This window comes from Acanthochromis polyacanthus, chromosome 7 (genome assembly GCF_021347895.1).
Source record: "Acanthochromis polyacanthus isolate Apoly-LR-REF ecotype Palm Island chromosome 7, KAUST_Apoly_ChrSc, whole genome shotgun sequence".
NCBI lineage: Eukaryota > Metazoa > Chordata > Actinopteri > Pomacentridae > Acanthochromis > Acanthochromis polyacanthus.
In genome coordinates, this window is record NC_067119.1 from 36,383,093 (window position 1) to 36,396,776 (window position 13,684).

A 13,684-nucleotide genomic window follows, 5' to 3' on the forward strand; every position below is an offset into this window, starting at 1 on the left:
ACCAGCTACTGTTGCTCACATTGCTGAAGAAGTTACTGCTGGTTCTGATAGAAAGGTGTCAAAATGCACAGAGCATCACAATTTGTTGCATATGGGGCTGCATTGCCGCAGACCAGTCAGGGTGCCCATGCTGACCCCTGTGCACTGTCAAAGGTGCCAGCAATTCGAACATGAGCATCAAAACTGGACCACGGAGCAATACATGAAGGTGGCCTGGTCTGATAAGTCGCATTTTCTTTAACATCACGTGGATGGCTGGGTGCATGTGCATCACTTACCTGGGGAGCACATTCAATTCAATTCAATTCAATTCAATTTTATTTATATAGCGTCAATTACAGTCAACTCGTCTCAAGACGCTTTACAGAACCCAAATGCCTGACCCCCAGAGCAAGCCCAAAGGCGACAGTGGCAAGGAAAAACACCCTTTTAACAGGGAAGAAACCTCGAGCAGAACCCGGCTCTATATAGGGGGGACCCATCTGCCTGCTGGCCGGGCGGGTTGAGAAGGACAGAAGAGGGCAAGGGGGAGGGATGGGAGAAGAGGGAGGGGTGGGAAAGCAAGGAAAACACAACACACATGGAACCAGGATGCACTATACGAAAAAGCCAAGCTGGTAGAGGCAGTGTGATGCTTTGGGCAATGTTCTGCTAGGAAAACTTGGGTGCTGCCATCCATGTAGATGTTACTTTGACACTTACCACTTACTGAAGCATTGTTGCAGACCACGTACACCCTTTCATGGAAATGGTATTCCTTGATGGCTGTGGCCTCTTTCAGCAGGATAATGCGCTGTGCCACAAAGCAAATATGGTTCAGGAATGGTTTGAGGAGCACAACAACCAGTTTGAAGTATTGTCTTGGCCTCCATGTTGCCCAGATCTCAATTAATCCATCTGTGGGATGTGCTGGACAAACAAGTCCAACCCATGGAGGCTCTTCCTCTCAACTTCCAGGCCTTAAAGGATCTTCTGCTGACATTTTGGTTCCAGATACCACAGCACACCTTCAGGGGTCTAGAAGAGTCCATGCCTTGACAGGTCAGGGCTGTTTTGGCAGCAAAATGGGTACCAACACAATGTTAGGCAGGTGTTCATAGTGTTATGCCTGATCGGTGCATGTTAGTTACACTTGCTTTATCTTGTAGAGGGTTGCAGAGGGCTGGAACCTATCCAAGCTGACACTGGGTGAGAGGTGGAATACATTATGTGAGAGGGAAATACACCATAGTTGTCACTCAACTAGTAAACTAGGATCTTTTTTGATAGTCGTGATAGTGCTAAGTACTGTCACTGTGCCACCCACTCCATTTTCAAGCTTTAGAAAATCTACTCTATGATGGAAGCTTTGGCTAGTCTTTTCAGTGAGAGGGTGTCCTTCCTTTTGACTCTTCTAGAAATGCAGATGCATGTGCATGTCCTTTCAGATCGTGGAAAACCATTCAGTGGTGCAAAATTCTGCAGGAGAAGTTGCTTGTTCAGCATAGCAACACCTTGGTACACTGCAATAAAGAAAGACAAACATTTAAAAGAGACTCTGAATGGGAGCCAGACTCAGCAACAAATACAGTGAAACGTGTCAGTATCAGCATGCCCATAGAATCAGAGTGAGTTATCTCCAATAACTACTGTATTCTGAGCTTACTGTTCTTCTCCTGGACAGGTAAGCTGCAAACTTGATTCTCCTGTAACATCTAAATGTGTTTTGTTGGTTCGTTAGGTTGTGAAGGTAGCTGGTGATGAGAAGCCCTGCTGAATGTTGCTAATAATTTAGTCTTCTGCTTCCTGTAGTCAAAGGCTAGTGACTGCTGCAGTGGATAATTTCTTAGCACAGAAAAGGTAGGGGAAAAGCAGCATCAGGGCTCTAATTTCACATTGTTGTGTTGTTTTTTTTCTTTTCTAGATTTCTGTCTTCCCTAGCTGTACTCTTGATGTTAACACATACTCTGTTCTTCTTTGTAAGTCTATGCATGAATCAAGTTCCTTGCTATAAAGTGTGTGCACTGTCTGCCTCCTCCAGGTTATTTTATGTACATTGAGGCGTCACTCATGCGTCCAGGGGACAGAGCTCAGCTGCTAACCTCTGACCTGCGGGGCTCATCAACTCTTCAGTGTTTGGTATTCTTCTACCACATGTATGGATCAGGCACTGGCATACTGAGTGTGTACCTGCGCCATGGCAGCAAAGAGAAAGACACACTGCTGTGGAGACGGCGTGGTGAGCAGAGTGTCAGCTGGATGAGAGCGATGGTGGATTACCACTGTGATGTCCAACACCAGGTACATCATTATGTAGATTACAGGAGTCACAGAGTGACATGGTATTGATAAATCACCAATAAATAACAAAGTACAGCTTCATATGAAGTTGAAATTTTGTCAGAATTTTTGAAACTATGAGAATTTCAAATGCAGGTAAATAGAATGCACAAAGCTACAAATGAATTTGAAAAAAGAAATCAGAAATGCTGTTGTATCTTGTGTCTTATCCAGTCTTTTGTAAAGTGTGTGTGTGTGTGTGTGTGTTTGTGTTTGTGTGTTATAGTTTTGTACATGTTCGTGTGGAGAGGATTTCGATGTTACTTGTAATGACAATTATACGTAACTGTAACGTACCAGCCCGGTCTCACGGGGATTCGTGAAACTGTCACGTCAGTTTTTGTTTCGGTTTCGTGCGCACCAACATGATGTCGTCATGTTTTTCGTGCCGCTCACCACGAGCGAAACCCGCTGTGGTAATCACATCTGAAAGTGGTTTATACCGGCGGATTCATGACGATTTAAGCTGTCCATCGGCGTTTGCGGCGGCCGCCGCGGCCGCTGCTGTGCCCGGATGTCTGGCGGCCGCAATGGCAAACACCGATGGACAGCTTAAATCGTCATGAATCCGCCGAATTTGCATAGGAATTTAAAGAATGTCCGGTGGCCGCAGCGGCGGCGGCCGCAAACGCCGATGGACAGCTTAGATCGTCATGAATCCACCGGTATAAACCACTTTCAGATGTGATTACCACAGCGCAGTGGTGTAGTCCAGGGTATACGGCGGTATACGGCGTATACCCACTTATTTTTCAGTTAGCATTGCGTATACCCACTTCTAATGCTCCCTGGTGCACATCATTCAGTAATATCTGTGTGCCAGGTAGCCCTCTTTTCTTTAAGGATGATGAAGCCATGAACAACCCTCCTCTGCCTGTAATTGGCTGGTACATGCTACCTTCACTGATTCGATTGGCTAACTTTAGGGATGAGCCAATCAGAGGCAGAGTAGGGCGGGTCATACAGAGGAAAATTTTGCTAACACCTCTGTGGCACTCCAGTTGATTGACAGGTCTGCTTGAAAGATGCGTGGAAATGCGAGAAAGTCAGAATAAACACCTTTCAAGTGAGTGGCACGTATCGAGCGAACCTACTTTCATGGACGATATAATTCTCAGGTAAGTTTTAAGGTGGTTTCCAAATGAATCATTGTTTTAAACTACTGGCAACATGACTGCACATTTCAAGGAGAGGATATTTTGTCGCCAGTGGTTAAAGCTGCAGTCAATTCCAGCCGTTTTCAGTACAAAAAATCGCTAATATTCTATTTGTAAATAAAAATATGACGAGAAATACAGGGAATATTGGACGCACATCGCGAGGTGCATTTCCTCGAAAACGACCTATTCGTGGATCATATACCGTCTTCAAGACATGTTTTGGACAAAATAGTTTACTGGCTTGTGTCGTCTGGATGTCCAAGGTTGGATTATGGCCGTTTTTTGTGGAATATTTTCATCTGTGTGTAATAATGAACCTGGAAATGTGAGTCGCGCTGTGTACGTTGAAGCCGTGTATAGAGAACGGATGGATGGATATTCGTTTTTTGTTGGACAAATGTGTTTATATTACCCGCTGTGGTAATCACATCTGAAAGTGGTTTCGGCGGATTCCTGAGAATCTAAGCTTTCCATCGGCGTATAGTGTTTGTATAATCGCGTTTGCAGTTTCAGACATTTAGCAAATTGCTTATGCAGATCTCAAAGTGTACCGCGGGCGGAACACTGAAGCGTAACTGAAGCGCAACGGGTTAAACTGAGTGTCGGGCCGAGTCTGACTAACGTTTTGAAAGGCTAACGTTATTCTAACGTAACTCTGAAGCTAGCTACATTGGGATAATGTGGGAAAACCTCTTGGCTAGTAGTTGATTTTAAAGTAAGTAAAAACACAAGAATGGGGACAGGTAGTTTAAGATTCGACCTAAAACAATATTGAGGTTTTATTCATGATGACATATGAACAAGGATGCACTGTCAACTTCATATTTGAAGTATTTTATTTAAATAAATGTTCAAAAGTAACTGAAACACCATGTTTGCCTCATGATAAATACATGTTACATTAATCCAGTTTGCTTGCGTGACCAGTAATAACTACAAACTGCTCCTAATCAAGTCATGATAATTTTATAATAGTGGGCAAGTAGAAATGACTGAATAAATTGAATAGAGTAGTCTTCTATGTCACGGTTTCGAAAACTGGGCGTTTTTCTGGACTAATTTTAAAAAAAGGTGAAAATTAAGAGTATACCCACTTCTCCAGGGACCACTACACCACTGCCACAGCGGGTTTCGCTCGTGGTGAGCGGCACGAAAAACATGACGACATCGTGTTGATGCGCACGAAAGCGAAACAAAAACTGACGTGACAGTTTCACGAATCCCCGTGAGACCGTGTTGAATGTACATGTGGATGAATTCCTCTAACATCAATTTTGATTTCTGAAGGAGAGAACAAGTATGTGCTATACTGAAATACTGTGTGGTGGACCCACTTTGTGAGACATGAGAGACATTCACCAAAGAGGACTTGTGCCTTTAAGATGGGAGTGAATGTAGTGCGTTATTCCGGTTCCAGGGTTTAGCTGAGGGTTATTGTTTTCCCGCAAAACACTACGCTGTTGGTTGAGTTCAGATGTGCTGTGAAGTGGAGAGAAATTAGTAAACTACCTCGACTCTCTCACGTCTACTGTCTCGTTGTTTTATCTCCACATTGGTGACCCCGACGTGTACGGACGATGTCTGACAACGACGCCGCCTCTGTAGCTCCCGTACCAGTCGCCGCTACCGACGCGGCTAGCGGGGGAGCTAACAACATCTATGCTGCGACAGTCAAGCTGCCCGACTTTTGGCAACATAACCCACGGCCGTGGTTTCAGCACATCGAAGCCCAATTCCAGCTGCGGGGAATTACGCAGGATGTAACCAAGTACTTCCACGTAGTAGCGGCGTTGGATGCTTCCACCACAGCACGCGCAATGATGCTGTTGGAAGCTCCGCCAGCAGCCGGCAAGTATGATGCATTAAAGACATTCCTTCTGGGGCTGTACGAACTGTCGGAGTTGGAGAAGGCTGACCGTCTGCTTTCTCTCAATGGCCTCGGTGATGGCAAGCCGTCGGATTTGATGGAGAAGATGTTGGCTGTGCTAGGATCGGCTGATCCTTCGTTCCTGTTCACACACGTTTTCCTGCGTCAACTCCCGGCGCCTGTTCGCACAGCATTGGCCAGTTCCCCTCTATCCTCCGGCAAAAACTATCGTGCCCTAGCTGCAGAAGCGGACAGGGTTTTCCTGGCCAACCGCCAGCAGTTCGTCCATGCCCTGCTGCCCCGCCAGGACGCTCCTACACCGCCCACGGAGGACTATGCAGACACCGCGGCTGCGGTGACAGCTCGACGCCACCAAGACGACGGATTCTGTTATTATCATGCCAGATTTGGAGCCAAAGCCAAACAGTGCCGCCAGCCCTGCAGTTTCAAGGTACGGGGAAACGCCGGAGCCGGTGCTCGTTAGCAGCTCTGGGCGCCGGCAGTAGCTGCAAGCTGCTGTTCATCACAGACTCATTGTCCGGCCGGCGGCTGCTGGTCGACTCAGGCGCGCAGCGCAGCATCCTGCCGGCTCAGGCCGCGGACACCTTGGCCAGCGAGCACGGACCCCAGATGGACGCCGCCAACGGGACGCCCATACGTACATACGGCACCAGGTCAGTGGATGTGTGTTTTGGCGGGCGCCGTTTCAGCTGGGACTTTGTTATGGCTGCTGTGTCCACACCGCTCCTGGGTGCAGACTTCCTCTGTGCTTTCAACCTGCTTGTGGATGTTAAGTGCTGCCGCCTGATCGATGCGATCTCCTTTGCTTCTTACCCCTGCACGCTTGGGGGAGCGGGAGCACTCTGGCTGGCGAACTCACTTGCCTCCGGCAACCCATATGAATGCCTGCTTGCCCAGTTCCCCGACCTCACTACACCCACCTTCTCGTCTGCTGTTGCTAAGCATGGCGTGGAGCACCATGTCACCACCGTGGGCTCACCTGTCTACGCCAGGGCCAGACGTCTTGACTCAGCCAAACTTGCAATCGCCAGGGAGGAGTTTTCGACCATGGAGCGCCTTGGCATTGTGCGCCGCTCGGACAGCCCGTGGGCTTCCCCCCTGCACATGGTTACCAAGGCTGATGGTGGGTGGCGTCCCTGTGGCGATTTCCGTCGCCTGAACAACGCCACTACCCCTGACCGGTACCCCGTCCCACACATACAGGACTTTTCTGCCCACCTGGCGGGGGCCGTCATTTTTTCCAAGGTGGACCTGGTTTGTGGTTACCACCAGGTGCCGGTCCACCCAGCGGATGTGCCGAAAACAGCTGTCATCACGCCCTTTGGGCTTTTTGAGTTCCTACGCATGCCGTTCGGCCTCAAAGGCGCGGCGCAGACGTTTCAGCGCCTTATGGACTCTGTGCTGCGAGACATGCCATTTTTGTTTGTGTACTTGGACGACATTCTTGTGGCCAGCGCTTCCCCGGAGGAGCACATGACACACCTTCAGCGTCTGTTCGAGCGGCTCACCGACCATGGCCTCATCATCAACCCGGCTAAGTGCCAGTTTGGCCTGTCGTCCATCACCTTTCTCGGACACCATGTCACGCCACAGGGAGCCGTCCCCCTTCCTGCCAGGGTGGAGGCCGTCACCGATTTCCCCCGCCCCCATACAGTACGGTCCCTGATGGAATTCAATGGCATGGTGAACTTTTACAACCGTTTCCTTCCCCGTGCTGCCCACCTCATGCGTCCGCTTTATGAGGCTCTGCGGGGCAAGGCGCCTAAGGACGTGTTAGACTGGTCCGCTGAAATGGACGAAGCTTTCGACGCTGCCAAGGCCGCACTGGCCAGCGCTGCTCTGCTGGCGCACCCCTCTCCCACGGCCCCCGTCGCACTCACAACGGATGCCTCTGATTACGCAGTGGGGGCGGTGTGCGAGCAGTGGGTGGCCGGGGCCTGGCAGCCGCTGGCTTTCTTCTCCAAGCAGCTCCGGGAGAACGAGCGCAAGTATAGCACCTTCGACAGGGAACTGCTGGCTCTTTTCCTCGCCACCAGACACTTTAGATTCCTGTTGGAGGGCCGGCAGTTCACTGCCTTCGTGGACCACAAACCACTGACTTTCTCCATGGCCAAGTCCTCGGAGCCTTGGTCTGGCCGTCAGCAGCGGCAGCTCTCTGCGATCTCAGAGTTCACCACCGACATCCAGCACCTGTCCGGCAAGGACAACTTTGTCGCCGACTGCCTCTCTCGGGCAGTCGTTGGTTCTGTCCACCTGGGGCTTGATTATGCTGCCATGGCAGCAGACCAAGCTGTGGATTCTGACTTACAAGCATACCGGTCAGCCCCTACGGCCCTGCAGCTGAACGACGTGAAGTTCGACGTGGCCAACGCAACCCTCCTCTGCGACACCGCCACCGGTCGTCCGCGCCCTCTGGTGCCTGCTGCCTGGCGCCGTCGGGTTTTCAACGCCATCCACGGTCTTTCTCACCCCGGTGTGAAGGCCTCGGCTAAACTGGTGGGCGGCAAGTTTGTTTGGCCTGGCCTTCGGAAGGACGTTAGGGCCTGGGCTGGTTCGTGTGTGCCGTGCCAAGGTGCACCGACATACCAAAGCCCCTTTGGCGCCTTTCGTGGTTCCTGAGAGGCGGTTTGATCATGTGAATGTGGACCTGGTTGGCCCTCTGCCCGCCTCCCACGGATACACTCACCTGCTCACAATGGTAGACAGGTCCACCAGGTGGCCGGAAGCTGTCCTCCTCTTTTCCACCACGGCAGCGGACGTCGCCCGGGCATTCGTCGGGTGCTGGGTGGCCCGGTTTGGCACGCCTGGGGACATCACAAGCAACCGGGGCCCTCAGTTCACGTCTGAACTCTGGACTGCGGTCGCTGACCACCTGGGGGTGAAGATACACCGCACTACAGCGTACAATCCGCAGGGCAATGGACTGTGTGAGCGTTTCCATCGGGACATGAAAGCCGCTCTTCGGGCCAGTCTTACGGATGGTAACTGGATTGACCGCCTTCCGTGGGTCATGCTTGGTCTCCGCTCGGCCCCCAAGGAGGACCTCCAGGCCTCATCCGCCGAGCTGGTGTACGGTCAGCCTCTGCGGGTCCCCGGGGAGTTTCTTCCGGATGCCGCGACTCCCTGGTCAACCACCTCCCACCGTGCTGAGGGCCGTGGCGTCGCCGACGCCTTCGTTCCTGTTCCGACGTCTCGCCACTGCCTTCCCCAGTCCTACATCCCCAAAGACCTGCCGTCTGCAAAGTACGTCTTCATCAGACACGATAGCCACCGGACGCCACTGAGGCCCCCCTACGACGGGCCTTTCCGGGTCCTAGAGGCGGGCACTAAGAACTTTGTCGTGGACGTGGGCGGTAGGCCAGAGCGGGTCACGATTGACCGTCTTAAACCTGCTCACATGGACATGGAGGAGCCGGTTCGGTTGGCCCTGCCCCCGCGGCGGGGGCGCCCTCCTGCTCCGGACCGGGCCCCGTTGGCGGGCGGGGTCCCGGCCTCGGGCGACCCCCCTCCAGTGACACGTAGCCGTTTCGGCCGGGTGGTCCGCCCCCCGGAACGTTGACTGTTTCTTTTGTGTCTGTTCATGTGATTGTGAGTTTGCACTTTACGGTTGCTGTGGTTGCACTGTTGTTGATATTGGTTTTGGTGAATTCTGGGGGGGCCTGTGTGGTGGACCCACTTTGTGAGACATGAGAGACATTCACCAAAGAGGACTTGTGCCTTTAAGATGGGAGTGAATGTAGTGCGTTATTCCGGTTCCAGGGTTTAGCTGAGGGTTATTGTTTTCCCGCAAAACACTACGCTGTTGGTTGAGTTCAGATGTGCTGTGAAGTGGAGAGAAATTAGTAAACTACCTCGACTCTCTCACGTCTACTGTCTCGTTGTTTTATCTCCACAACTGAATGCAATGTGTTCAAAATCATTGCTGAATCATTAAAAATATTATTTTGGAAATTGTAAGCATAGTCTCAAAGTTTATGTTTCTTGCAGATTATATTTGAAGCCATCCGAGGTCCATCACTACGAAGTGATATTGCTATTGATGACATTCTTTTTAAAAGGGGGCCGTGTGAAGGTACAGTCTAAAAACCAGACTCACTCACACTCTAACAAAGCTATTGTTGTGTTTCCACTTGTGTCAATGTTACTTCTTTGATAAAATAATTTTCCACAAAACAGAAAATTGTTGGCCCATGTATGTGTGCCACTTAAATACATAATACAATATGGTAGCAGTAGGCCTACTGTCATAGTGCTTTAGGTAATTTTGAATGAATCCTGCATCATATCCAACAGAGCCAACACAGTTAAACTTTCTCTGGAATTTTCTAGTGCAGATTTATTGTTAAAAAAAATTTATTTTCTAATTCTTTATATTTCCACTGTAATGATTTAGGTATATGTACAAAACTGTCTGTGTTTCTTGTCTTTTTCAGATTCCAGTGACATCACACCATACTCAGGATCTTCAGAGTATTTCAATGAGATTGAAAACTGAATCTGATGGGAAGTCTGTTGTGGTAGTTGCTCAGAGTTGACTGAAATGGTTTTTCAAAAGTGTGGATGCTTAATTGGTTCAGACACAGTTTCTCCTTCTGAGACTGTCCACTGTCACATTCCCATTAAATCTATGCCAAATCACACAGTTACAATTCAGTGCTATGCCTTATCAGGAAGTTGCACAAGTTTTTTGTCACTTAATTTTAAGATACAATTTAAAGCTGATATTTGCTTTGGTACGTGTGATGTTATTTCTATACTTACATCAAGACATAAATCAAGTGTTTGTCCAGTTGCTTTTGAGGAGAAATGATCAAGGACCCTTGCTTCAAAATTTGACTTACTTTTTCCTTTCATTTATTTTACTTGCTAAATTGTCACCAGAGGTACACTGTCTCACTCACTGCTTTGCTTCAACATGAGGATGGGATAATGCAAAAATATTGGGAGAAATGTATCCAGGTATCACCATGTACATCTTCAGGAGAGCACATGATCACAGAAAATCAGGGGCGTGGACTCATGCATAAATTGACATTCTCTATAGCAACTCCACAGTTTACCAAAAAAAAAAAACACAATCAGGCATAACATTAGGACCACCTGCCTAATACTGTATTGGTCCTCTTTATGCTGCTAAAACTCCTCTGACCTCTGGGGATGTCCTGTGGCACTGGGATAGTGGCAGTGAAATGTGTGGGTCCTGTGGGTTGCAGGGTGGGACCTACCTAGATCAGGCTTATCCTGGCACATCCCATAAATGTTCAGTCTGCGGAGTGTGAAACCCAGGTGAATAGATTTGCTTTGTCGTGTTCCCTGGGCCACTCCTGAGCAGTTTTTGCGATGTGTCCGGGTACATTGTCCTGCTGAGGGGGGAAACTGGCATTAAGGGCTGCTGTTGCTTTGGGGGGTGTAGGGTTGAGGGGTTGTTTGCAATGTTTAGCTGGGTGGTACATGTGAAACATCCACATGAATGTCACAACTCAAGGTTTCCCAGCAGAACGCTGCATTATAACAAGATGAATGATGTTATTCACTTTACCTGTCGGTGGCCATTATGTTGTGACTGATCGGTATGCATACTGCCAGTTTAAAATTTGGGTACACCTTCTCATTTAATGTTTTTTCTTTATTTTCATGACTATTTACATTGTAGATTCTCACTGAAGGCAACGAAATTATGAATGAACACATGGAATTATGTAGTAAACAATAAAGTGTGAAATAACTCAAAATATGTTTTATATTTTAGATTCTTCCCAATAGTCACCCTTTGCTTTGATTACTGCTTTGCATTTCATTTATTTATTTATCAGGACAGTGTACATTGACATTAAGCTCAAGAGCAAAGATGTTTGTACCAGACTGTAGCTTTTCAAGCTAATTTCCATCTGTAGTCCTTAGGGAAAGGGACGGGGGCTAAGGTACAAATACACATAAAATACATTTGACTATTTTCAAATAGTCCCATTCATAGAGTTACAGAATTAAAACTCATCATTCTTCAAAACCATCCGCACATCTCAGCCATTCATCATCCCAAGCAATGCCTTTATAATCTCATAAACTTAATAACCTCACTCATCACGTACAAGGTAACATTCACTTCTACACATCACACACTCTTAATGTGCACATCTCTGGTTCTCCATAAACCAATCTTTCACTTGTTTGGTGAAGGTTCTATACTCACTTAAGCTCAGTATTTCTGTGGGGAGCTTATTCCATTTCTTTATACTTACATAAGAAAATGCAGACTTTGCAATTGCGGAGCGATAACTTGGGATACTACATTCCCCCCTAGTATTACTTCTAGTTACTCTTTTAGCTGTGTCTGCAATCAAATGGACAAAAACTTTTGAGTGGCGGTGGGGCCAAGTTGTGGACAATCTTGAAGACGAGTTGGACATGTGAAAGAGAAACAATATTATCAAAGCTAAGCATTCCATATTTATTCAGTATGTGACAGTGATGATATCTTTTGCTTTTATTTATCCAATATTTTGAGCGCGTTCTTGTATATGGATTCCAGTGGTTTTAAACTGGTTTTATTGGCCTGTGACCAACTGGTAATGCAGTAGGAGAGGTGAGACATAATCATAGCATTGAAGAAGCTTTTGGCTGCTTCTATTGAAAGGGAGTTCCGTATATTTCTGAAGGTGGCTGAGCTATACTTTAAAGTTTTTATCATGTTTTCATGTTGCACACGCTTAACATTCTCTTGATGAGCTTCATGAGGTAGTCATTTTCTGCAATGCGCTCTTCAGACTTTAAAAACCATTCAGTCAACACTCCTGTAAGCAGAGTGGCCTTTTAAACCTCATCTGTGGCTGCAGCTGCAGATTCAAAACACTAGCACACGTCATCTCAGAACACATATATGGTAATGTAGGTTTCTGACCAAAATTTACAAATTCACTGAATGTTTTTTATCCTTGTTCCACTGCGACAAAGGACTTGAGTCTACTGTCTATGCACTTACAGATTGATCACCTTAAGGAGAAGCGTTATCAGCGTCTCTTTGAGGTATAGATTCTGTGTGCTAAAAGTATTTCACAGGGATTAGATTCTTGCTGACTCTGTGGCACCATTCAGGTCCTTCATATGCTATTATGCTGCAAATTTCTGCAAACATGTGAGGGCTATCCTGTTCATTTAAGTGTCATGCTGTACACCACTGTTGAACTGTCATTGTACCACAGACCTCAGAGATGTAGGCTTCAAAGGTCTGAAACCATGCTGTGCTCTGTTTGCCGACTCAGTATTTCTTATTCTTCTGAACATTCTATTAAGCCTGTTTTGCATAATTTTGTCATGGCTGTTTTTTAAAAGCTGGAACTAAAAATTTTAGAAACTGTGACAATCCATGGATTCAATTAGTTCAAAATATTCAAGTTTAATACAACTTGCTTTGTTCCAAATTTTAACAGATGTGAGTGAAGTCTTATAACACGATTTTGGTAAAGCATTTTGAAAACAACTTTCTTAGCTCTTGAGACCAGGCAGTTAAATCCTGATGTATTCATTTAGTAGTCATCAGCCCCCCGCCCCCCCCCCCCCCCCCCCCCAAAAAAAAGAGAAACAAAAATGAAAAATACACAATATGGGAGGCTGTCCCACAAATACTTTCTTTCTATGCTTAATAGCACCCTCCGTTCTCATCTTATTGGTTAGAGGCTATAGGTTACTGATGTAAAGGTAAATGATTGACAAAATAAACTGAATATTTGACAACAGATCATAGGAACAATTTTGTAGCATTTTATTGTAATCAATCAATACACCATTAAGATTAACTTTATTGTCAATATTTCTACTCGTACACAGAAAGTGAAATGAACTGTTGAGTCACACAGTGAACAGAAAAGAAAAATATAAATAAATATATGTACACACTTACAAGATGGAAAATGATACCAAAGAATAGTATGCAAAAAAACATGCAAAATTGTATCTGTAACAGAATATCAGGGAGAAGTGATGGGAGTCATATTTTGCCACAAAGAACACCATTTAAGGAACAATTCAGTTTAATTCAATTTTATGTATATTGGGCTCATTATAATTCAAATTTCTAATTTCTATAATTCAAAGTTCTTTGCAGAACCCATATGCCTGAACCAAGCATCAGCCAAAACTTCTGAGTTGTATAGAAATAATACATTCTGTGACATTTACCTAATGTTTTAATGTGCATGTATCACTCACACAGCATGATCATTATAAGAAAATTTGTACCACACCTGTGACTACCAGAGAAATTACATCTTCACACTTCTGTCACTATGACAACTGGCCTTTTTCACTAATGATTTTTACA

At 46.7% G+C, this 13,684-nt stretch overlaps 1 protein-coding gene across 1 annotated transcript in view; it reads left to right on the top strand.

Moving 5' to 3' along the window:
- mamdc2a (MAM domain containing 2a) overlaps nt 1-12,918 on the top strand; it is a 58,353-nt gene extending 45,435 nt beyond the window's left edge. The window contains exons 12-14 of the mRNA XM_051950685.1: nt 2,021-2,280; nt 9,355-9,439; nt 9,801-12,918. Coding sequence (XP_051806645.1) covers nt 2,021-2,280; nt 9,355-9,439; nt 9,801-9,862 — 407 coding nt within the window. The 3' untranslated portion in view covers nt 9,863-12,918. The remainder of the gene's footprint in view (nt 1-2,020; nt 2,281-9,354; nt 9,440-9,800) is intronic.
- The last annotated feature ends 766 nt before the right edge of the window (nt 12,919-13,684 follow it).